The following is a 25,869-nucleotide window of genomic DNA, read 5'->3' as shown; positions in this document are numbered from 1 at the left end:
TCAAAAATGAGGACAAAATAAAGACATGTTCACATAAATAAAAACTGAGAGTTTGTCACAAGCAAAACCTCACTAAAAAATTTTCTAAAGAATATTCTTCAGAATAAGAGATCCATCCCACCTAGCAGGACTGAGTTGCAAGAAGGATAAAGTGGTAACATATAGGTAAAAGTAATTAGATGGTGATTTAAAAACAACAAAAGCAGCAGCAGCAGCAATGATATTATCTAATGATCTATTGGGGTAAAAATAAATAAATGACAGAGAGACTCAAAATACCATACAAAAATAGCATGTAAGTCAGGAATGGGATGAATGGACTTAAAGTGTTCTCAGATCCTTATATTATTGGGGGACAGGGGTAAAGATTTTGATAATTTAAAATTAAGTTTATTAACGAACTTAATAAGCTAAACACACATGTTATAATTTCTAGGAACTGAATAAAAAATAGAAACAGAATATAACTTTCATATTAGTAGAGGAGGGAAAAAGCAAATGATAAAAAATTATCAGTCATGAATGCTAAAATTAATAGAAGAAACTTCAGTGAGAAATAGGATAGTTGTACAGCCTCAAAATATCTCCCCAAATTTATTTACTCGGTGGTATTTATTGCTCGGTGGTATTAACATATATCAGCAAATTCTTTGACACTCTTCTCTCCAAGAGGTGGAGCTAAATCCCCTCCACTTGAGTGTGGGCTGGCTTAGTAACTTGCTTCTAGTGAATAGAGCATGGACAGGGCAAAATGGTCACTTTACAGTGGAGAAACCTGGCGGACACACCTCACCCAAGTCATCAAGGTTCACATCGCCAGTAATAAGCCACATTAATATTATGAACCCCTGATATGATACAATGAGAAGAGTGCTTCACCTCTGTGGCATCCCCCTCCCCCTACACCCACCCCCCCATAACCCAAGTCTTACATTAAGAAAACATCAGGCAAATCCAAATTGCGGGACAAAATACACGACCAACTCTCTTCAAAAGTGTCAAGGTCATGAATGATAAGGAAAGTCTGAGAAACTGTCACAGATTGGAAGAGACTAAGGATGCTTTTGGTGCTGACTACTAAATGAAACGCCGTTTGAAATCCTGATTTGAATCCTGGAACAGAAAAAAAAAAAAATAGTAGAAAAACTGGTGTGACAGACAGGTCCTAGGGTTGCCTCCACGATCCCCACCTCCTGGAGCTCATGCCCTTTTATAATTCCCTCCTGTTGAGTGTGGGTGGGACCTATGACTTGCTTCTACGCAACAGAATATGGCAAAGTGATGCAACATTACTCTGGTGATTACATTTTGTTAAACAGGACTCCATCTTGCTAGCAAACTCAGATTCTCTCTATTGCCAGCTCTGAAGAAGCATGCTTTCAGGAAATATGTGGACATGTTGGAGAATCCTATATGGCGAGGATCTGTAAGTAGCCTCTAGGAGCGGAGAGAGGCCTCTAGCAAGAATCTGAAATCCTCAGTTCTGCAGCTGCAGGAAATGTATTCTCACAACAATCTGAGAGAGCTTGAAAGCGGGTCTTTCCCCAGTTGAGGTTCTGATGAGATCACAGTTCCAGCTAACACCTGCATTGCAGTCTGATAAAACCTTGAAGCAAAGAACCCGAGTATGCCAGGCCCAAACTTCTGACTTATAGAAACTGTGTTTTTAAGACTGCTAATTTTTTTGTAATTTGTTACATAGCAATAGAAATGAATACGACTGCTAAAATCCAAAAAAAAAAAAAGTTACACTTTTAAAACCTCAAATTCTTTAAGTTTTCAAATTTAGGTTCCTAATCATCTTATTCTAAGTTTAGCAAATTTTACCATAAAGAAGCCTTTGAAAATGTTTAGTCCTGTTCATAAATGTAATTAAATTTCTATAAACATGTTACACTGCATATTTAAATTTAATATATTCATTTTCCGTTTAGTGCTTCAATTGTTTGACTTAAGTAAAATCTTCCCATGTGTTTAAATAACTCATAAATCTAATAAATTTAAATTATAAATAGGTTGAGCCTTATGTTCTTGTGACTATTTCAACACTGCATACAGACTAGGTAAGATTGTAACTTAAATTAACAAATTGTAGGAGAGAAAAAATAATTTCCCCTCTACCCTTCTAAGTTCTTAGCTGAGACCCCTGGAACATGATTTTGTGCCTGGGAAGAGGGCAGGTATGATGGAACATTCCAGAAGGAAAGGAAATGAAATGTGCAAAGTGAGCTTCTGTCTCTATCCTAATAGAAAGGGAGTGGGCAAGAAACCAAGAGGAGAAGTACCATCCCGGTAAACGAGCAATGTCACCCTAAGGAGACTTTTCCTTTAAGACAGGGCAGCAGACCAGTACCGGTCTGTGGCCTGTTAGGAACCGGGCTGCACAGCAGGAGGTGAGCGGCGGGCAAGAGAGCGAAGCTTCATCTGCCGCTTCACATTGCTTCCCATCACTCACTTTACTGCCTGAACCATCCCCCCCCTCCACCTATGTCCATGGAAAAATTGTTTTCCATGAAACCAGTCCCTGGTGCCAAAAAGGTTGGGGACCGCTGCTTTAAGACATCGTAGGTAATAACGACTATAAAGCCCACATTCACCCCTGTAACTTTAACCCTAGGTAGATGCTTAATAAGGTTAGTTTCTTTTCCCTCTTGGGACGATCATTTTTAAATAACCATACCATAGAATAATTATATTTTACTTTTATTCATTTATTTATTTTTTTGAGGTATGCGGGCCTCTCATTGTTGTGGCCTCTCCCGCTGCGGAGCACAGGCTCCGGACGCGCAGGCTCAGCGACCATGGCTCACAGGCCCAGCCGCTCCGCGGCATGTAGGGATCCTCCCTGACCGGGGCACGAACCCATGTACCCTGCACAGGCAGGGGAACTCTCAACCACTGCGCCACCAGGGAAGCCCTTTATTTTGTTAATTAGGAACTTAAGATCAGAATTAAGTTCCCTTTCACTACTTTGAAAATAAGCGGCCCAGCTGGTGGCCTCACAACGATCCAATAAGGGTCATAAATATTTCGTAGGCTCAACTAATTGTGGCAACTTTCATTCTCTCCCAGATAACCTTCGTTTCCTTTCATGAACTTCAAGAACTTCCTGTGGGACAAAGATGATGAGAGCAAGTGGGATGGCTAAGAATTTTATCATTTGCAGAATTTGTGTTAAATGAATATTTTGATGTGTCTTTATGGTCAGCTGTACCAAATATGAGTTCATTGAGAACAGGTCGAGCCTACAGACAACTGAAGAAAATGAAAGGTGGTCCCTGCCTTGTGCAGGTTGCAATCTAGTTTGAGGATATAAAGCATAAAGTCCATAATGTTACATGTGACCTCAAATAAATAGCTACCATTTATTGAGTAACTATGGGAGACACACACAATTTAATTCTCCCAAAAACCTGGGAGAGGTTAGCATTAAACGTTTTTCTTCACCTTTTGACTTATGAGAAAACTGAGGTTTAGAGAAATTGACTCCCCCAAGGTCATCCAGCTATAAAGTGGTGGGGTCAGGTTTTGAACCCAGGCAGAGAGGTCCCAGGACAAAAGCAGCTTTAGCTAACGTTGTAGTAAGTTTTAAGGACTGAGAGATTTATATTTAACTTTACTGAGACCTTGGCCAAATTCTTTCCTTTATACGGTCCTAATTTGCCTTATCTGCAAACCAGCTCCTTCATTTGGGTTGTTGTGGAGTGAACGAACAGGTGCAGGCCAAGCACTGAAGCATGTTCCTAATGCATAATGACGGCTCCGTGTGGTCAACAAGTGAGTTAAAAGTAAACTGACGGGCTTCCCTGGTGGCGCAGTGGTTGAGAGTCCGCCTGCCGATGCAGGGGACACGGGTTTGTGTCCCGGTCCGGGAAGATCCCACATGCCGCGGAGCAGCTGGGCCCGTGAGCCATGGCCGCTGAGCCTGTGCGTCCGGAGCCTGTGCTCCGCAATCGGAGAGGCCACAAGAGTGAGAGGCCCGCGTACCGCGAAAAAAAAAGTAAACTGATATCACCCATAACTCTCAGAGGGACTCAGGTCCCTCGAATCCCAGAATCTGCGCTGACTACACCCATCACACTTTTATGCAAACCAACCAACCCCTGAAATCCAAAGGGAATTCAAAAATTGCCTCAACAAGCCCACTGCTGCTAAATACATTCACCTGCCCAGTCTCTTGTCCTAATTCGATCCAACTTCCCAGGGATTTCTTAGTTTTTGGCACGTGAGAGGCGTGACTCAGCACCTGATGGGCGCACGGGGCTTGAATGTAGAGAAAGGAGAAGGGAAGCCTTTCAAGGGGAGGACTTTTCCTCGGGTAAGGCGGTCACATGCCCAGTCTCCCTATAGGGGACGTCGGTGACAGACAAGACGGTGTGCATTCCCTCTCCTCCCCAATCCCCGCCACTTCGGTCATCGCGATGAGCAAGGCCGTCAACAGGGGCGGGAGGTGGTTAAAAATGTCACACAAGCGGGTTTCTTAGCATGCGTCTGGTCTGTCCCCAACTCGTCGGTCCTCCCCCTCCCCCATGCCCTGGGTCCCGGCCGGGGGGGGGCCGGCGGCGGGGGGGCGGGAGCGGGGCCGGGGCGGAGCCCCCAGGACGCGGGGCGGGCCGATCGCGGCTGCAGGTGTCCGCAGGCCTTAAGGGCGCGGCGTGCGCGCCCGGCCGAGCACCCGCCGCCGCACAGCAAGCCCCGCGTTCCCGCCGCCCCGCCCCCTTTCCCCACTCCCCCGCAAGCCGCGGCTGCTCCCGCCCCCTAGCCCGTGCCGCAGGGAGGAGCTGCGGGCTCCCGCCGCGCCGGCCCGAGCGCGCCGCCGGCGCCATGCCCCGCATAGATGCCGACCTCAAGCTGGATTTCAAGGATGTCCTGCTCCGACCCAAGCGAAGCAGCCTCAAGAGCCGAGCCGAGGTGGGATCTTTTGCCCGGGTGGCGTGGGGGAGGTGGGTGCAAGGCGCTGGGATGTGCCAGCCTTGCCAGCTTTTCTGTGGGACGCTGACCCCCTTTGCCCTCCTCACCACTGTACAAGGGGCAAGGGCAGCTGGTTCCCTGCCAGGACTGGAGGTGTCTTTAAGGGGTCCGACAACGGCCTAAAATTCTAAATCCGTCCGGTCGTGTGGACGAGGGGAGGCACGCAATAGAACTAGACCCCAGAGGAGCGAAGACCAAGGGGCCAAGTGACTTAGAGAGGATGGTGGGGGTGGGGGGTGGGGGTGGTACACAGAGCAGAGACGAAGTATAAAGGGAGAGGAGATTTTGGGGCAGTGTCTCTCAGTGCGGGGAACTCTGGCTGCTTTAGTAACAGGTCCAGCAATGGAATTTTTAAAAAACGTCTGCAAAACAGGGAAACGCCGGGGCAAAAGTTCAGGGTTTACTTTCTGCGTTTCAGTGGATTTCTGGGAGTGGGGCTGCAGACCTGTGCCTGATGGTACCCACTTACCGGACCGCTTCAGTTCAGCCCAGCGTTTGGGAAGCTGGGAGCACTGGGGTGCGGGAGTAGGGGTGGAGGCGTTATTGCTGGTCCTGCCTTAATGAGAGCGAAGCTTGAGGAACAGGTGGAGACCAGACTGGACATAGCCAGGGAGGAGGGCAGGAGGAAGGTCAAGCTGTGAAGGATAAACTAGTTGCACACAAAGGCAGAGCCCCCCGGAGTCGTGTATCCCGGTGACCGTGGCTTTGCGTGGCGGGCCGAGAGCTGGAGCCGAAGGGGAGGAGACTGCTGGGTCTGGAAGCGGGGGCTGGAGAAGTAAACAGCAGGAGACCGAGCCAGCCTACTGCTCCATCCGTCCCGCTCCCCGGACCATAAATAAATCCCCTTGCGAGGCCCCGGGCTGCCTGCCGGTGCCCCCGCCTGACTCCTAACTGCAGTGCCTGGTGCCGCCAGCTGAGGGCTTGTTTGAATTAAGGAAGCCTGCTGCTGCTTTAGCCAATGACCAGGCCCTCCCAACTCACCTTCTCGAGCGGGAGGGTTGGCAGCTGGAGCCGGGACTGGAAGAGGCGAGGAATGATTAACCCTTATCCCCCTGGATTGCTCAACTCAGTTCTTGTCCTCTATTGTGTCCTCCCGGGTGCTAAAGAGCGGGGGCAGACACTTAGAAGAACAATAAACAGCTGCGATCGCAGGCCTTGGTCTCCTGAAGTCTAAGCAGTAGCTGGTACCTGAGTCCAGGCCAAGATGAGATGCGGGGATTCTGGGCAGACTAGTAATTTGTTGGCCTCAATAGTCTGAATATTCACAATTCACTTAGTAGAGAGAAACTTACTTTAAGAAAAGTTATATGTTTAAAACAAGGATATATTATGTGTATTTTCTGAAGCAGGAAACCTCTTGTGAAGGTGAAACTCAGGATTATGTAATAAAACGAATTACTGTTTCCCAGGGAATCGTGTGACGTTGTCGTGCATCATTTGGTTTCATAATTTGGGCTGATTGAAAGTGTTAATGTCCCAGCTTCCCATGACACCTTGCAGTCTACATGCACACATAGCAGTGAGGTCTCTGTGTCCTTGAGAAGTGTTTTCATATTTCCACGTTTGCCAGGTCCCTGCCTGGAAACCTGAGTTCACTGGCGTTGCCTTTCCATTTGGTTCCCGTCATGGTTTAGCTGCCTGCTGGCCACCCGGTATCACCTGGCTGCCTGCTTCAGTGATGTTCAGGGATCTAGGTGGACCTCTAATCCCCTCTCAAGGTTTTCTCAGTTTGCTTGTGGACGCCTGAAATTTCTTGTAAGCAGATGAAAACTTTGCGTTGTACGACCAGATAGAATCCTAAATGTATGCCTCCAGGCAGAAGGATACCTGAGTGTAAATTTGAAACTAAATGGTAAATGACCGGACTTTGAGCCTAACCAGAGAGCAGATCTGAGTGGTACCAGGAGAGAAAACACTGGAGCCAGGAGAGTAAAGCATACCCTGTGGAAGCGGAGTCTGGCTGGGAAGGCAGAGTTATGACAACTGACAAGATTTATCACTGCAGCAGTTCTGCTAAGAGCTGGGCCTGCTGCTGTGAGCAGGAAATGGAGAGAAAGGCAGAGTGCCCTTCCACTCGGAGGTTTAGTGCTTCTGCAAGGGGATTTCCACAAGTGTCACATAAAATGAATTTGAGGTCAACTCCCAGAGGCAAAGGCTGCAGGTGGAGATGGCCCAGGTTGCCTTCCTGTGGTTGTAACAGATCGGCAGTCATCCTCACTGCCCATCCATTGCCCATGCTCATGTCTTCACAAGGCTTTGGGCCACAAGAATAAAGGGCCACAGGGCTGTGTGGGAGCATTTGGGTAATCTTTTCAGAGGAAGTGACATGGTTGTCCATTGGGCAAGAACTTTGTCTTTCTTTGACACACTGGGGAGGTGACATCGTCCCTTGACTCCCTGAGCATTTTCTTCCTTGGGACCCATTTCTTATTCCAGTGTCCCACCCTAGTCCTTAAACTAGGAAGATTTTTTTAAAAAACCACAAACTTAACACAACCATAACTTTGGAAGTCAGACAGTGGAGGAATTTGCACTGGAAAATTGGCCACTTACTTGTCCTGGGACAGAAAAGACATGACCTGACGAGCTATCAGTCTCCTTAAGACTCCTTAGTCGTTTTTTCACCAGTAGTCCAGTGACAAGTGGACCGGTTCTGGTCCAGCTTCAGTGGACAGCAGGCTGGCCCGAGGGGAATGAGACCATGGCAGAGTAGAGAGACTATCGGCTGGGAGAAAGAAGGCCCGGGTTCTTCCAAGCTCTGAGCTAGTTATTTTATTACCGGGGCTCTGTATTAGCTTCCTGGGGCTGCCGTAACAAAGTACTGCAGACTGAGTGACTTACGCAACAGAAATGTACTGTCTCGCAGTTCCTTCTGAGGGCTGTGAGGGAGAAGAATCTTCCAAGCCTCTCTCCTGCCTTCGGAGTGTTTACACATAACCTTGGTGTTCCTCGGCTTGTAGATACATCATTCTGATGTCTGTCTTCCTCTTGAATCCGCATTCTCCCTTTCTGTGTGTCTCTGTCCAAACTTCCCCTTTTTGTAAGAACACCAGTTCATACTGGAATGGGGCCCACCCTAACGACCTCGTCTTACCTTGATTATCCACAAAGACCCTAGCTCCAAGTAAGGTCACGTGCCCAGGTACTGATGGTTGGTATTTCAATACCTTTCTGGGGAGACAGTTCAAACCGTACCAGCTTCTGTAAATTTTGCCCTGTGACGTTGGAGGGTGTGATGAGGCCTCCTCTTCATGCATCAGAATCACCTGGGGAGACACTCCAAAATACACATGTGGTCTCCAACACAAAGGTTCTGATTTATTAAGTTTGGGGTAGCCTGAGCATGTGTATTTGGGGAGCCACCCCACCGTGATTCTGGTGTGCACACAGGCTGGCCGCCGGAGCCTTTGCATTTGTGGAACCCCGTGGCTCTCTGGTACTGTGTGTGGCTGCGTGCGCATCTCTGAATCCTGACACCTGATGGTGAAACTTCCAGGGGACCGAGCACGTTCAGAGGGCCGGGCTGGGGCCTACCACGCATTGCCCTGAAAGGCTGGGGGCCAAAACAATCTCATCCTTACCCCTCAGCCAGACATTAATTTATTCCACCCTTTTTGAGCCACTGGGACCACAGAGATGAAAGGCATTGCCCTTACGCTGCGACTTACAGTCTACAGGTGAGACAGATAATGAATAAGCTAATAAGAGAATTGCTTTAATCACACCAGCCATAGATTTAGGGAAAAGAGGCCCCTGCCCCGGGCTCCACTTCTGCTCCCCCGTCCCCTCCTCACTGGGCAGGGCTGAGGGCTGGGCCTTTCCCTCTAGGCCATGCTCCAGATACTCAGGATCCTGGATTTCCTGCCCACATGATTTCGAGCTGATTCCAAGGCCTGCACGGGGGGCCTCTTCCCCAGGTGTGTTTCCCAAGGGCCAGCCTTGCGGCCGATATGCTCGCCTCTAACCTCAGAGTGGCCAGGTGACCGCTGTTTGCGGGGATGGACGTGTGTGTGTGGAGCTAAGTGTGCAGACTGGGGTGTCCATGTGGGCCCAGAAGGATGTGCGTGGGAAGAGACGGGGCCAGGGCTGGCTCCCGTGGCACCATGTTCTGGTGCTTTCCAGGTCATTAATGAAATTGTGTTGTAAAGGTAGGAGGATAGAACAAAATTTGTGTAGCAGCTTCTTACACGTTGCTCATAACGTTGAGATGTTTAGAAACGTGGCAGATGGGCCTCTATTTGTATTTTGGGGCCCCCAAATGTTGGGCTGCAGGACTATGACGAAGGTATGTTTAAAGAACAGCAGAAACATGCATTATTGAGGCCGGAGAGGGGTGGCTTCTGTGCCCTTTCAAACCAGGCTTAGCAGAGAGAGTGTTTGGAGGTGCTATATTTGGTGCGTGGACCAGCTGTGGCAGGTTAGGTGCCAAGTTTTGTTTCTGGTGGCTAGAATATTTAAAATATTTCTCTCCGTGAACAGCTGGTCGTCTCGGGTGTGTGTGTGTCTGTGTCCTTCCGTCTGCGTGGATAAGGTCGGGGAAGATATTTTATTTCTCATTCCTAGAATTAAGGATCGCATAGGCTCCGCCGTATGCAGGAGAGTAGAAGTGAGGGGAAGAGTTCATTGCCAAGGCTGACCTTTTCCATGGAGAACTGTTCTGCAGCGCCAAGAAAAACCCACTGAGCTCAGCTGGGTGCAGAGCGTGGCAGCCCTCCTCACGTTTCTTGGAAGGAGTATAAGTAATTTGAGACCAAGGAATTCCGATTGTTTTAAGCCTGCAAAGCCAAAATGTCCACGCCATTAGCAGCCCAGAAGGGTGCAACTAATAGATCCCCTCAGTTACCTTTCAGGATGCAGATCGAACTTGCTTCACTGCAGTAGAACCAAGGATGGTAATGAAGGAAGTGGGGAAAGGGATGAGCTGCCTTCCACAAGTGCTCCGGCAGTGACAGCATCTCATCTCCCCTCACTGATTGCTGTTTAAGGCCAGCGCTGCCATGTTTATGACCTTGTTAGCCCAGGAAGCCTTCTGTGGTGGGGGAGCGCGAGGTGTGAAAAGGACCTGAGGTGCCCCCTGGTGTTCTGACATGTTGATGGCAAGGTGAAAGTTACCTCCAACGAAAAAATAGAAGAAGCCTCTAGATAAATACTGGTAGGAAATGATTACCGCTGCTGTCCTCAGTCAGCCAGGATTAATGTAGGTCCAGATTCTTGCAGAAGCTTAAGATTTCCACCTGTGTTTGTCCTGCCAGTTCTCCTTGGGAAAGTGCCCCTTTCCAGGAGGGGCTGTATCCCTCAGGGTCCTGCTGAGGAAACGAACATTGCTGAATATTTAAAACAGGAAATTTAATACAAGGCATTGTGACACAGCTGAGACACTGGATGGAATACCGAGGGACCCCAGAGATTGGCAGCAGACAACCCACTCGCAAAGGGGAGGTTCCCAAGGCCTGGGATCACTCTGAGCTGGGACCAAGGCCATGCAGGCCAAGGCAGAGGGGGTCTGGGAGAACTGCTCTGGCTACACCCAGGGCCACCTCCCCCACTGTCTTCCCATGTCCCACCAGTGACCCCATTGCCCAAACCCAGCCAGAAACCAGCCTGGGAAGTTGAGCCTGCCGGAGGGTGGGGTGGGGGGCTTGGGATAAGAGCAGAGCAGGGGAAGGATGAGCCACTGCATCTGTGCGCACACAGGCCCGGGATCTGCCCTGGGTGGAAGAAGCGATTTCGATCCTGCTAGCTCCTGGCCAGCGCCTGGCCCTACCCACTGCTTTTGCTGAGCCCGCCTTCCTGGCCTAGCTCTCGTTCTGGATTCCCTGTCGCTTGAGTTGGTCATAAATACGCTGAGGTCGGAGTTATGGTAGAATTGGAGCTGTTCGCAAGTCAAAGGAACGAGTGGTTATGTGCACAGACATGGCTGCAGTGTCCTTCCTCCTGGCTCTTTGAAAGATGCTGATAGTTACAAAATAGCTGAGAAGGTTGAAGGGCTAAGGGAGTTACGGGTTGCAGCTGACTGCAGGGTGAATTTGGATTGCCTGGTTCTCTCGGAAGGTGAGAATTAAAGGGAGGGCCTTGGTTGGCAGAGAAGAGTGGAGTGGATTTTCCCAGAAGGGGAGCTGTTCCTCCAGTGCTAGGAAGGGGGTAAAGGTGACTTGTATGTGGGTGCTTCGGGCTATTATGAACCGGGCTGGGGCCAGAGGTGGCAGGGGGGTGGGAGGGGCTGTTGAAGCGGGGAGCACGCAGTGCCTTGTACTGGTGCTTGAGGGTTGTAAGGACCCCAGCTCAGTTTTTGCACCTGGATGACAACCCAGGCCTCCCTTTCCTCAGGGACTCACCTGTCTTTGGAACCCCTGGCCCAACCCCTAAGAGAATCCAGGGACCGAGGGACCTACACTTCCTTTGTGTCCTTTCCACTTGCTCCAAACTCTAGAAGGTCTACCCAAATCACATAACGAGCCAAGGACTTCTTTTCCCTTTTGCAACAGGTGGATCTCGAGCGAAGCTTCACATTTCGGAACTCGAAGCAGACCTACTCGGGGATTCCCATCATTGTGGCCAACATGGACACCGTGGGGACGTTTGAGATGGCAGTGGTGATGTCACAGGTAGGACGGCGGGCTTTTTGCCTCTGAGAAGCACACTGGACAGGTGGTCAGTAGCCCACCCTGGACTTGCTCAGACACAGGGAAGAGGAGAAAAGTGAGACACTTCAGGTCATTCGCTGCGGCCGAACTGTTTGGTTCTGAGTCTGAGTGTTGCTGCAGACACTTCTTTTTCTCTCTTCCGTCAGAAGGTGGATGGAGTCTGGACTTTGCCTTCAGGGAGATGGTCTAGACCTGCATCCATTTTCTTTCTTGAAAATGCTCGTGATCCTTTTGGAAATTAGAGACACAAAAAGAAGTTGGACATTGTGCCATATTATACAGTTGGATGAGTGTTGTATTAATAGAAGAGTGACGGCACCTTTAAAATGAAGACAACCTCTTCGTCTGTTCTGTAGCATTTATTACATCATTATGGAGAAAACTTAGGTGCCAAGCACTGATTGTAATGTGTATGATGCGGTCACAGCTCATACAGGTGGGTTCCTTATACAGATGAGGAAATCGAGGCAGAGAAGGAGAGGAGAGGTCACTTGGCTCAAGGCATTTAGGCAGGTAGTCACTGAGCCAAGATTTCAAACCCAGACTGACTCCAGAATAAGGGATTTGTCTCCCAACTTACACCGCCAGATACTAGTACAAGCTCAGGGTCCCTTGAACCAGCTGCTGTCTCGTTGCCTGTAAAGGGAGTAGCTAGCGCCCTGGCTTTAGAAAAATAAAAACAAAGTTATTTGTGGGCAAAATCTTCATCTCACACATCTGTGTCTGCATTTGTGTCCAAGGTTCGGTGCATTTATTCATCATAGATGTGAAATGTCTGCTTCTGATGCACAGAGTATGTGCATCTATTTCCGTAGCTAATGCCTGCCAAGTGAAAAGATAAATCCAATTAGTTGAAAGAGCTTCTTGCTGTGGACAGCATGTCTAACCTCAGGAGGTGCTGGGATTCATTATTAGCCCGTGATTAGAAGGGAGATTTTCAAACAAATTATGAAGTCACAAATGGAGTGGGGGGTGGTCTGTCTGAGTCCAGGATCAGTTGCCTCGTCTGTCCGCCCTTAGCCCCCAGTGAGCTTTGGGCCAGAGGCTAATAAATTAATTGCAAAAGGAATTTGTATTTTTTGCTCCCTATCTTCTCCTCCCTCTGCTGTGATCAGCCGTTGCTACTAATGAATTACGTGTTTGCGTAAAAATGCATGGAATCAGGGGGCAATAAGTAGCCCTGATGAATTCACATATCAGATTAGTAGTCCATGAAGAACGGAGAACTTGCTGTGCTCTTCCCATTTGCACAGGAAAGACTCCCCATGAATGAGACAGTAGGCACTGAAATAGCTAATCACGTGCGGGTCCCACGAATCTTCCATTTCTAAGATCCACTGAGTTAGTGTCTTGCATTAATAAAGTCGTAGAATTTTAGGAGAGGGGATTGAGAGAAGTTAGGAGCGAGGCCCTGATACAGGAGGAGGAGCCTGGGTTCCGCATTCAGATTTGAGTTTGATTCTGGCCTTCGCGCCTTTTTGGCCAAGCGATTGTTAAATTTCTTAAACTTAAGTTTCTTAAGCCCCATCTCTGCCCACGAAACTACTATTGCTATACAAAGTCCTGAGAAGCACATGAAATAATGTATGCGAAGCGCTTGCACAAAGTAGGTGTTCAGTAAACACTTGCCGGGTTGATAGTCATAGATTTAGGATTATGATTTATGTACTTCCCTCCCTCAAGAATACCAACTGCCTGATGGGTTTAGCTTTTAGCAGGAGATGTTTAGATTGTGAACCCAAAGAAAAGCTTTCAGGTAGAAGTTGAGCTTCTTTGGGGTTGACTAAGCATAACTTTGCCCTCAGGCTGCCCTGCTGATGGGCAGGGGACCAGCGCTCTGTGCTGCTCTCGGCCTCAGTCAAGTGTGGGCTGCCCAGGGCTCTGAGAATTCTCCCTATTCCACCCCCCTGCCTCCTGGCATTGCCTCCTAAATCTTGAATGCTGTGTTGTCTGATCAGATTAGAGTGGAAAACACGGTTTTGTGATTTCCCTAGTTACACTTTCATCTGTTCGGGCCTCCTAGGAGCATATTCAAAGCAAATTAAGCCTGAAGGGCTGGAACACCGGATTCTTTTGTATTGGTGGATCACGCTCGCCATATGGAGGAAGGGGGAGTGGAACTCCCTTGACTTCTCGTCCTAATGGTGCTGTTTTATTTCGTAGCACTCCATGCTTACAGCAGTTCACAAGCATTACACCCTGGATGACTGGAAGCTCTTTGCCGCTAATCACCCAGAATGTCTGCAGGTATGACTCCACCCTGGTTATAAATTAACATTTGTTGCAGGGGGAAGAAAATCTTTTCTTTTTCCATTTTTGTTTTATTTATTTTATTTTTTTCACATCTTTATTGGAGTATAATTGCTTTACAATGGTGTGTTTGTTTCTGCTTTATAACAAAGTGATTCAGCTATACGTATACATATATCCCCATATCCCCTCCCTCTTGCGTCTCCCTCCCACCCTCCCTATTCCACCCCTCTAGGTGGTCACAAAGCACTGAGCTGATCTCCCTGTGCTATGCGGCTGCTTCCCACTAGCTATCTATTTTACGTTTGGTAGTGTATATATGTCCATGCTACTCGGAAGAAAATCTTTCGGGTTGTCAAAAGGATTTGAATTGGCAGCAGATAGACACACAGAGTCCTAAGGAGAAACTGCAGGAAGGCAGTAGTGGTCCCCCAGCCGTTGATCATTGCCAAGAATTTGCCAAGGAAGCCTGTACTGTATTCTTTTTTAAAAAACATTAGAATTTACCTGCAAGGAATATCTGTTTTCCCTTGAGAAGTGAAGTGTTCTATCATGAGAACTTGCAGAGGACCTAGCAGTGTTTCCTTCGGGGGAACGGGTCCGTTCTAAACGTGCCTTTTGACCAGAAAAGATACCTAATTATAGCAAGTTGTTATAATTGGAGCTGAATATAATGGAGCGGAATAAACAGCATGCCCTCCAGGATGGCTTTAATCAAAAAGACAGATAATAAAAAGTGTTGGCGTGGATGTGGAGAAATTGGAGTCCTCCTACATTGCTGGTGGGAATGTAAAATGGTGCAGCTGCTGTGGAAGACAGTTTGGCAGTTCCGCAGAAGGTTCAACATAAGAGTTCCCATATTACTTAGCAATTCTGTTCCTAGTATAGACCCAACAGATACAGAACTATATGTTCACACAAAACCTTGTACACAAATGTTCACAGTAGCATCATTCATGATAGCCAAAAGGTGGAAACAACCCAAATGTCCATCAACTGATGAATGAATAAACGAAATCTGGTATATCCATACAATGGAATATTCATCAGTGAAAGGGAATGAGATATTGATTCATGCTACAGCATGGATGAATCTTAAACATTTTACCAAGTGACAAAGCCAGACACGAAAGGCTGTGTACGTGATTGTGTTTACGTGAAATGTCCAGAATAAGCAAACCTGTAGAGACAGAGACAGAAAGTAGATTAGTGGTTGCCTAAGGCTGTGGGATGCGAGGTTTGAGGGTGAGGGCTAAAGGGTGTGGGAATTTCTTTTTGGGGTGATGAAATGTTCTAAAATTGATTGTGGTGACGGTTGCACAACTCCAAAAATACTAAAGCCATTGAATCGTGCACTTTCAAAGGTGAATTGTTTTTGACTATATCTCAGTAACACTGTTACTGAAAAAAAAAAGCAGTTTGAAAATAACAAAAGTCCCGGTAGAACACACCAGACTTTGATCCTGGCACGCTTCAATGGTTCTACGTCAATGCCACAGAGGAGTCTCTGCATTTAGATGCTTTTCTACATGGTGAGATCATCTGTGATTGGAGAATGACTTCATATTGTACTGCTTTTGAAGTTACACTGGCTCCTTTTTTTTCTTTTTTTTTTTTTCTGTGCCTTGACTATGTGTGGATTTTGATGGAGAAGAAGGTGGTTTCAGAGATAAAATAGTTCTGGCTCACTAGTGGGTCCTTCCTTTTTGCCATATTTTATTCTAATGGATTATCTCTGTTTCACCTTCTTCCCCTCTTCTCTGGATGAAGTTTGGGGAGCATGAGTTTCCAGCAGTGCATGATTCATCAGAACCTTGGCTTTTTCATTACCAAGTGTCCTCATTTCACTTACTGCCCCACTCCCACCAAATTAGAGCTCATTAAAAAGGGAACATGGTACAAACTCAGTGGCACAGAGGGAAACTAACCAATCTTGAGTTTCACCTGCTAAACTTTAACAGAAATGAAGGAGAAAATAAAATTGGTAGCAGAACTCGGAGGGAAAGAACGTGTGGATTTGGGGCACAGGTCAGACCGTAAACAGGAGGAGTGAAAATTGGAGTGAATGTGTATCACGTTACCAGTCCGCTTACATTCGGTATCTGAGTTGTAGCTACACTGTTGTGATTTGGAGGGAATAACAAAGGATTTTCAGATATGTCCCTCGTCTTTGGCTTATAGTTTAGAAATATGAGTTAGAATATAAACATTATATAAATTTATAAAATATAAATATCTCATGAAAGGTGAGATGCCGACTCTGGCCACAATCCCATGGGTCAGTTTTGTTGAGGCATAAATTACTAAAATCCAAAGAGCAGATTTTGAGCGGAGCAGCGGGGTGGGGTTGGAGAGCGCCAGTGCTGAGGAGCTTGGGGGAGAGGGTGTCACGGAGGAGACTGTGCTGGCTTCAGGTGTAAGCACGTCCCAGTGCAGATGGGGAGGATCCTTTCGGGGCTCATTCATTCTCGCACTTTGGGACATTTTGCCTCTAGAATGGAGACGCTAAGACTGGCAGCAACCCGTGCAGGTTACGATTTGCATGTTGTGATAATGTTGCATCGGGCGTGAAAAGGAAAACAGGAAGGGGTTTTATCAGAGGGGTTTTAGACATCTTTCCCTCCTTCCTGCCGCCTAAGCGAGATGCTCAGGGTGATGGCCACGGCTTTGGCACGAGGAACCTGAGCCAGGCCAGCCACCCTGGCTCTCTCTACCTCTCCTCTCCTCCTGGAGGAGAATTTGCACCAGCAGCTCCACGGTTCCGAGTTCCACATGGAGAGCTTGAGGAAGTGAAACAAGAGCCAGGCACGAGATTGTGTGGCTGAGGTCCAGGGCTCAGGATATGTGCAGTTTAATGGTGGGACAGACGGCGGAGTCAGTTCAGGTAACTGAAGAAGTGAATCTCCTTTACCTCTGCTGCTGCATGTTTCTTGAGCCGGTCCACTGTGTGTCTGTCTGATCAGGGTGAACCTCGGAGGGTCACGGTGCTGTGCCCAGAACAGGTGCATGGATGGAGGCAGGGTTACTGTTCGTGTCTTACGCCTCTTGGTTTGTTTGGTACAGCATGTAGCCGTGAGTTCGGGCAGTGGGAAGAATGATCTGGAAAAGATGAGCAGCATCCTGGAAGCCGTGCCGCAGGTCAAGTTTATTTGCCTGGATGTGGCCAATGGATACTCGGAACATTTTGTGGAATTCGTGAAGCTCGTCCGGGCCAGATTTCCAGAACACACCATTATGGTAGGTATGGTGGGACGACCTCCTCTGGATGGGGAAGCAGAGAAGACGTGTGTGGGGTGCCCAGGGAGCTGTGTTCTCTTCGTAGCTTTTGCTGCCTTCTTCTTAGCAGACTAGTTGAGAATCAGCAGGAAAAGGAGAGGCAGCAGCTATGAAGATCTGAAAACTGGCTCTGCTCTAAAAATATACATATAAAATCCAGATCAATGCCATAAGGTCTTCGTCTCTGCTAAATATCCAGTGTTTCTTACCATGTGAGACCGTTAAACCAAGGTCTGTGTCACTGCTTAACAAAGGGTATATTTTTAAAAATGAAAACATAGCTGGCTTTCTGTTGAACATATTTATGTCATCTCTGCCGCAGTCTCCTCGCCAGTAGAAAACTCTGCTGTAAGAGTTGAAATCCACAATGTGAACACTTCAGAATAGTCAACAATTATTTGCAAATCAGTTGGTGTCTTGTTTTATCTAACATCTTTATGTTTGACTTTTCCTGCCTTTTGGGGGGTATTTTCCTAATTTTTAACACCTTCGCTAGTTGGAATGTGTATATCTCTTATTGCTGGGAAACATAGATTTACAGAAAAATGAACTAGAAGCTTCAGGGTTAACTTTGGGCTTTTGGAAAATCTATATTGTAATTGTGTGTCTTTACTAGTCTTAATTAACGTAGCAATTATTGATTGACCCCTAGATAATTTACCTAACTCTCCTTCTACAAATTTTTTTGAACCCAGTTTTCTCTTTCTTTTCTTTTTTTAAATTTGTTTTATTGAAGTATAGTTGATTTACAAAGTATTAATTTCTGCTCTACAGCAAAGGGATTCAGTTATATATACATATATTCTTTTTCATATTTTCCATTATGGTTTACCACAGGATATTGAGTATAGTTCCCCGTGCCATACAGTAGGATCTTGTTGTTAATCCATTCTGTGTATAAAGTTTGCATCTGCTAATCCCAAACTCCCAGTCCATCCCTCCCCAACTCCCCCTTCCCCTCCCCCTGGGCAACCACAAGTCTGTTCTCCGTGTCTTCCTTTTACAAATTTAATTTCTCCTCACATTTCATCATTTTAAGGAAGTTGGGAGACAGGAATTAGTATTTCTGCTGATAGAGTTGAATCATCTGTTAAGGATTTCCAAAAATTTTTAAGTATTTTTATGCTTTCCAGTCATGTGAGAAGAAAGCGTCAAGCATTGTCCCAAGGTCAACCAGCTGTACCATGTCTGAGCTGGGTGGGAAACAGCAAGGTTCATTTCACCCCCCGCCCATGATGGTGCTGCCAGCATTGTCGTGTTTTTGATAACAGGAACACCGTTTGCTGAATACCCGTGTTTCAGGAGGCTCACCTTTGTTCTTCTTTACAACATCTCTGTAAAGAGTAGGAACTGTTGTCCCAAGTTTACCACAGATGAGGAGTCCTAATTCCTGATTCTTTGGCTGTGGGATTTGCACAAGGTCATACCCACGTTGAGCGGCAGAGCTGGGACTTGAGGTCAGGTTGGTCAGAATTCAAAGTCCAGGCTCTGGAGACCTGTTAACATGCTCTGTCCTTGTTAACTTTACTGATGAAGCTCCCTCCTTCCACTAGGCCCCAGGGAGACGGGCGGTGCAGGAAGGGTGTGGACTGGCGGGGCAGGGAAAGGGCATGGTGGCCAGTGCAGGGCCTGGGGGTTGCTGGGGTGTGGGGAGTGAGGCAGGGAGGGGGAGATTGACGCAGAGTTCCCAAGGACCCCCGGGCAGCCACCAATGGCAGGGGCCTCTGCAGCGCCTGCCGGCTGCCCAGGGAATATGTTCTCGTTGTTCGTGTTGGTTTCCCTCGTTGGTTGGCGAGGTAGGTGTTTCTTCCTCAGCTGTGCTTTGCCTGCACTGACCCCTGAGATCTGTGATTCACTTGGAAACCTCTGGTACTCCTATGTCCTTGGTTTTTAGAAAGGTGATTTCTCTCATGGCTCTGGGAGGCATTGGGAGGATGCATTTGTCTAGTGTTTGGAAACTGAAAGGTATATAACACGGGTGCTGAGTGCTATTGTGATGGTTACACTGCAGTGAACGGAAGCGCAGCTCAGAAGTGTTGTTGGTAGAGGCTGGCGATTCCTGGGTGTCTGCATCAGGGGCGACGGCTTGTTGCTTCTGGTGCCCAGCACATCCTGGATTTACGTGGAGCCTTTTTTCTTGTCTTTCACCTAAGGCAAGCACTGCCACAGGTCGAGAGGGGGGAAGCGGGGATTTTTAGAAAATGTCATTGGCAGAAAAGGGTCCTGTGAAGATGCTGGGTGTGAGAAGAGTGTGAAAAGTCCTCTGGGCCTTTGCCTGGTGGCTTTCAGAGAGGAAAGGGAATGATGTGTTCTTGGGTGTATTCCAGGTACTGTGGAAAAAAGGCACTAGCGTGGACCAGGCTCTTCTCTTTTAATAATAACTTGTCCTGTGTAAGATAAAGGCACCTATTGTACTTTAAATTGATGGGAAACTTCATCTTGGGTCCAGAGAGTTTTGAGGGTCACGCAGCCAGTGCGAGGTGGGCCTGGGGTCCAGCGCCTGTCGCCAGGGCCTGGCATCTCTCCTTTATGCCATGCTGCAGCCAGGCCACCTGCCAGCTCAGGCTCATTGCTATGCAGAGGTCCCTACCTTGGGTCTGGGAAGTGCCTTTGTGCTGGTGGCTTGCTCTTTTTTTTTTTTTTAAAGATTCTTTTGATGTGGACCATTTTTAAAGTCCTTATTGAATTTGTTACAATATTGCTTCTGTTTTTATGTTTTGGTTTTTTGGCCTCAAGGCATGTGGGATCTTAGTTTCCTGACCAGGGATCGAACCCACACCCCCTGCACTGGAAGGCGAAATCTTAAACACTGGACCGCCAGGGAAGTCCCTGGCGGCTCTTTCTGATCTGGTCCCGAGGACATAGGCCCGTGACACCTAATCTGTTCAGATGAGACTAGCTCTGCTCCCCTGGGGAATGTCAACTCAGCCACCATTGGCCGATCCCCAGCTAGCCACTGGCACGTCCTTGGCATTTCCATGTGTGGCCAGCGGCTCAGGCACCTGCCTGGGTTCTTTCTCCAGCTGTCGTGGTCAGACAAGGTTCTGAGCCCTGTGGAGGCCCTGCCTGCTCTGTGCCTCTTCCCGAGAGGCGGACGCCCTTCAGTGTTCCTCACAGGTGTCAGCCATGGGCAGCTGAACGTACCTCCTTGAAGCACAAGGGCCCTCTCAGGCCGAGTTACCTGGATTTTGTTTTCACCCTCTTTCTGGAACTGGTGTGAACTGAAACTGCGGCAGAAGCTATGACAGGCCGCAGAGATTCAGCCGATGTTTGTCTCTGAGAGTCATACGGTAAACTCAGTTTCTTGTGCCGTGCAAGGTGGTTATTGCCCTGATAGCATCTCCTAGTCCCTGGTTGCATGGGTAGGTAAAGGGACACCTTCGTGGGCATGGGAGAAGGCTCTGGCATTAATGTTCCAGCACCTTCTATCAGGTGTTGGCCCCCCAGGCCAGATCTAGCCTGCTGACCTCTGCCTTAGATCATTCTGCAGAGAGGATTTTTCTTGGCAAAAGGCCTCAGAGGAGCTGGTAGAAAGTGGGTAGAGAAGTTATCGTTTCATGGGTATGAAATTTCAGTTTCGGGTGATGAAAAAGTTCTGGAGATGGTTATTGAACTTCCTTTATAAACCTTACAGTGACAACGATGGGTGGGTCTGATCAGTCCCCCTTTATAGCAGGATATATGCAGACTTAAAGTTGAAGCTATTTTCTTAAAATTTCATGGCGAGTGGGAGGGCCATCATTCAACCCCAGGGCTTTCTGAACTTATTTTGCTATAGATGTCTGGGTCTAAAGGAAAGCTGGAGGACTTGGGGCTGGTTCTTGCCCAGAGGACTTTTTAAAATGCTACAGAAGTACTTGAAAGGTTTATTTTGTCCCTTTTCATGCCTTTTGCCTGGACCCTCATACCTGTCTTGGACATGGACGAGCCAGAGGGGCGCCTGGACAGTGCTTGGCCTCCCCAGGAAGAGGGGTTGCCTAGCGGAAATCTCCCCTTGCCTTCTTTGGGGCCCAGCTGAGGGTCTGTAACTTCTGTTGTCCTGGCTGCCCGGTCATGACTGAGCCGGATGTCACGTTCTGAGCCTCTGGTATCCGCTGCCCACAGGAGCTGCTTCAGCCAAGATAAGCTGACTCCTTGCTAATCACCCCCTGCCAGCTTCCCCCACCCGGAGCCCGCAGGCTGCCTGGGCCATGGGCTGGGCTTTCCCCGGAGCCCAACGGCGCTCCCTTGGGCACTCTCATTTCTGAATTTGTCTTTTCCTTTCTGCCCTTATTTTTGCCCTTCTTGGTTTCAAACTTGAACAGACAGATTTTGTTCCTGCAAGTGGACACTCTCCATCCCCTCCTGGTCATCTGCATTCTTGTTGTGTGGGCCTCAGGCTGGAAGGCTTTTGTAATCACTCTGGGTTTTTCCACGCTCAGCCCTCTGCCGTGACTGCGTCTGACCACTGGTTCAGGATCCCGCAGGCGGTTCAGGGGACACGAGGACACCTGGGGGAGCTTCTGGGCTCTTAAAATAGAATCAGCTTCCGCCATGCTTTTAAACCTACTTTGACCTCTTACGGTTGTACCTGGTATGTTCATCCTGAGCTGATTTGAATTAATTTATTTGGTGTGAAGTAGGCCCTTTTAAAACCAAATGGTTTGTAGGAGGCATCAGGTTTGGGAGGGGGGGATCCACAATGAAAATGAAACCTTGTAGGGAGCTTAGAGTAGCTTCTTTTAAGTGTTTTATTTTAACTTATTTTTATAATTAACTTTAATTTTATTTTTAAAATATATTTTGAATTTTTAGCAAGTCAACCAGGGAGGAAGAATGAGGGCATCTTGCTTCTTGGGTTCCTAAGTTCTTTTTTTTTCTTTTAAAATTTATTTATTTTTGGCTGCGTTAGGTCTTCGTTGCTGCGTGCGGGCTTTCTCTAGTTGCGGCGAGTGGGGGCTACTGTTAGTTGCGGTGTGCGGGCTTCTCATTGCGGTGGCTTCTCTTGTTGGGGAGCACGGGCTGTAGGCGCATGGGCTTCGATAGTTGTGGCTCGCGGGCTCTAGAGCCCAGGCTCAGTAGTTGTGGTGCATGGGCTTAGTTGCTCTGCGGCATGTGGGATCTTCCCAGGCCAGGGTTCGAACCTGTGTCCCCTACGTTGGCAGGAGGACTCTGAGCAACCAGGGAAGTCCCCTACTAAGTTCTTTTTGAGGTTCAGAGTTCATGCTGGTCCTGTGCTTAAGGAAAAACACCCTAAAAAAACCAATCACAATTATAAAAGTAATACAATTTCTACTGTCAAATCCAGGAAATTGTAAAGAAGAATGATTAATAACAGTCAGAATATTCCTTCATCTAGACATAATTTGTCAGCATTTTGGTGTATGTTTTCATCTATACTATGTTTGTCTAACAAAATTGAGATCTTACTATTTCTTTCTGTTTCCCCTAACATTACACTGAAAGCATTTAAGCATTTTCCCATGGCATCAAACCAATCTTGAAAACATCACATGGGGCTTCCCTGGTGGCGCAGTGGTTGAGAATCTGCCTGCCAATGCAGGGGACACGGGTTCAAGCCCTGGTCTTGGGAAGATCCCACATGCCGCGGAGCAACTGGGCCCGTGAGCCACAATTACTGAGCCTGCGCCTCTGGAGCCTGTGCTCCGCAACAAGAGAGGCCGCGATAGTGAGAGGCCCACGCACCGCGATGAAGAGTGGCCCCCGCTTGCCGCAACTAGAGAAAGCCCTCGCACAGAAACAAAGACCCAACACAGCCATAAATAAATAAATTAATTAATTAAAAAAAAAAAGAAAACATCACATGGATGGGCCATAGATTGTCGAACCATTCCCATTTTGGGGACTATATTTGTAGGTTTGCACTGTTACAAATAATACATCTTTGTAGTTAAATCTTTGACCTCATTTGTGATTACTGCCTTGAGAGAAAATCCTGGAAGTTATTGGATCAAAGGATATATATACATTTGCATTTCTCTACGTGGACAAATTGTTTTCTGGGAAAACTTGTTCTGGAGTAGACATTCTACCGGCAGAGAATGAGCGTCTGTTTTCTCTTCAGTGTTTAGTCTTTATAATCATTGATAATTTAAGTGAAAAGTGGTACCTCGCTGGTGTCTTCATTTAAGTTTGGTTACTAGTGAGGTTGAACACTTTCCCTATGTTTGTGGCCACTTTTATTTCTTTCATTAGTTTGTTCATGTCCTTTGGCAGTTACTCTGTGAGGTGGTAGCATTTTTCTTGTAGATTTGGAAGAGCTCTTGTAATGTTAGTGACTCTTGGTCATAATTGCAGATATTTTTCTCCACCAGGTTGCTTATTAGTTTTGTTGATTATACGTATGAGTGTGTGTGTTTATATGTACACAGGTTTTTAATTTTCATATAGATGGATCTATATATATATATTTTTTTTGTTTTATGCTTATTACAAGTATTCAAAGTTTTCTTCTAAATCTGGGAGACAACTTTTAATTTAACTCATTAATCCATTTGAAGCTTATTTTGGTGAAAAGTATGAGTAATAATCTGTATCTTTTTCCAAAAGATCCCTTTCCCCAGCTCTGTCTATTGAAATACTGTTCTTTCCTCAATGATATGTAAGGCCATCTTTATCATGTACTATATTCTCCTATGTTCCAGTGCTTTTTCTGGGCTGTCTGTCATTTTCCATTATCAGATGCTGTTGGAATTAAAGTAGCTTTGAGCCCTCCTCGTTGTCCTTTTCCAAGATCCTTTTATACAAAGTTAAAAGTCACTTTGTCTAGGTGGAGAAAGAAATTCCCTCTGGGAATCAATTCAGCGAAAAGACACTTGGGGCTTCAATGCCAAAGAATCAGTCGCACAAGTTAGGGATGCATTTCCCAAAATAAGACTTTGCATAGTTGTGAAAATTTGAACAGGCATCTTGCCAAGTATCCTATGTACCAGCTGAAGGATCCACAGGGCAGTGAGTTGTAATAAAAAGGGCTATTTTTGCGTTCCCAGACTCCTGCGGTGAAAGAACATATACTATTTTCAAACCAGATGCATCCTTCTGGTTTTTAGATTCTGCCACTTCCTGGCTTGTGTGTTTATTAGGACCACAGCTTCATGTTGTTCTGCAAATGATGTACGTTCCAGTGCTGTTGGGTTTGTCTGCCCTTTCATATCTCGGTGGGAACCACTAACCCTAGAGTGGGATACCCAGGTATTTTCCCAACTGTGAGATGACCAGTAGTTCTCTAATCCTGGGTTCCATAGAAGTTCCTCAGGGGGTTTACAGACTGTGAACAATAAAGATTTTAATCAGCAGAGAGAGTGTTTCATTGCTTATTTTATGTATTTAGGTTCTCTGTAAGATTTTGTTTTGTCCATCACTGATAGGTTCAACAAGCCCTGACCTAGATAGTCTAAGGTCTCTTGGAGTTCTAAAGTCATGTAATTCTGTAGTTCCTCATGCTATCAGCTCACCCAGAGGTAGCCCAGGGTGTCCAGTTCTGTGTTCTTGTTAGAAGAGAAGAAAGGAAACCTGGAGAAAACTCTAGCCCACCAATTTCAGACTGAAAGTCTATTCAGGGATTGGTCCATTGTTTTCTCCCATTTTCTCTTGTGTCCCCCGGCTGCCTGGTGGCCTCAGAACATGCCCCTCCTTATGTGGGGTTCCTCCGTCACTTATCTTTGTTCCACCAGGAGTAGTTCATGATCTCGAGCTGTATTCTTTCTGTCCCAGGCAGGGAACGTGGTGACGGGAGAGATGGTGGAAGAGCTTATTCTTTCAGGAGCAGATATAATCAAAGTGGGCGTTGGACCAGGTAAGACTTGCTGGGAGCACAGCAGGGGCTGTGGGCGGAGGGGGGCGAGAATTGGGATCTGGGGCTTGGAGGGACCGGAGATGCCCAGAAGGTACCCCATGAATGATCCATCCTCAAGTTTAAAGCACATTTCTTTTGGAAGTTATTGAGCTTCTGATCAGAAGAGGCTCCTGAACAGAAGTCTCATTGAGCTGCTTTCTGATGCCTCTGGGGAGGTTCTGAATGAACTTGAATGTGGTTTGAATGAGCTCTTGGTTTCAGAACATTAACGTGGAAGAAAAGAATGAGGTCTCACGAATGATCCCATTCACCTTGAAGAGGAAGGTGAAGGGTGGAGAATCCATGGGGGCAAGTCTATGTGAATGTTCGAGGGACCCCAAACATTGCAAATAGGCATGCAGCTGTGAGGTCACGTTCGAACTTGACCTGTGGCTTAGGCGGTTCTCATCTCTGGCTCCTCCCCTGGTACATACCATCTCAGATTTTGCAGCATCCTCCTGGGCCTTCTCTCCCAGGATTGCCATTGGCATTTTGAACTGAGGAACGAGGAGGAACCTTTCTATCCTATACTGGGCGCTTCCATTTTCTCTTGGGGCCGCTTGACGCTGGCCTTGCCCTTTGGCCAGACAGGAGCATGAGCTTCCATATTTTTAATGTTTTCATTGTCACATTTTAAAATTCCTCCTTGCACATCCATTATTAACCAAACACTAAAACTGAAGAGAAGGAAAGAATGAGATACACATTTTTTTTTTTAAAGAAACCCATATTTTATGTATTCATTTTTGGCCCTGCTGTGCGGGATGCAGGATCTTAGTTCCCTGACCAGGGAGTGAAGCCATGCCCCGTGGAGTGGAAGTGTGGAGCCCTAACCACTGGACTGCCAGGGAAGTCCTGAGATACACATTTTCATTTGGGAATAAAAAATAGCAA

The 25,869-nt window shown here is 47.1% G+C and overlaps 1 protein-coding gene across 6 annotated transcripts in view; it reads left to right on the top strand.

The window, feature by feature from the left end:
- Positions 1-25,869, top strand: part of GMPR (guanosine monophosphate reductase) — a 149,762-nt gene that overhangs the window by 104,693 nt on the left and 19,200 nt on the right. For 5 of the 6 annotated variants that reach the window (XM_060163646.1, XM_060163647.1, XM_060163648.1 and 2 more), the window contains 4 exons: positions 11,457-11,576; positions 13,779-13,862; positions 16,929-17,102; positions 24,855-24,936. In XM_060163646.1, coding sequence (XP_060019629.1) covers positions 11,532-11,576; positions 13,779-13,862; positions 16,929-17,102; positions 24,855-24,936 — 385 coding nt within the window. In that variant the 5' untranslated portion in view covers positions 11,457-11,531. Of the gene's footprint in view, positions 1-4,743; positions 4,912-11,456; positions 11,577-13,778; positions 13,863-16,928; positions 17,103-24,854; positions 24,937-25,869 lie in introns of those variants that run through there. The other variant, XM_060163643.1, reaches the window with a different exon arrangement.

The sequence above is a fragment of the Lagenorhynchus albirostris genome, chromosome 10, assembly GCF_949774975.1.
Source record: "Lagenorhynchus albirostris chromosome 10, mLagAlb1.1, whole genome shotgun sequence".
Classification (NCBI taxonomy): Eukaryota; Metazoa; Chordata; class Mammalia; order Artiodactyla; family Delphinidae; genus Lagenorhynchus; species Lagenorhynchus albirostris.
This window is presented reverse-complemented; position numbering and strand designations above follow the sequence as displayed.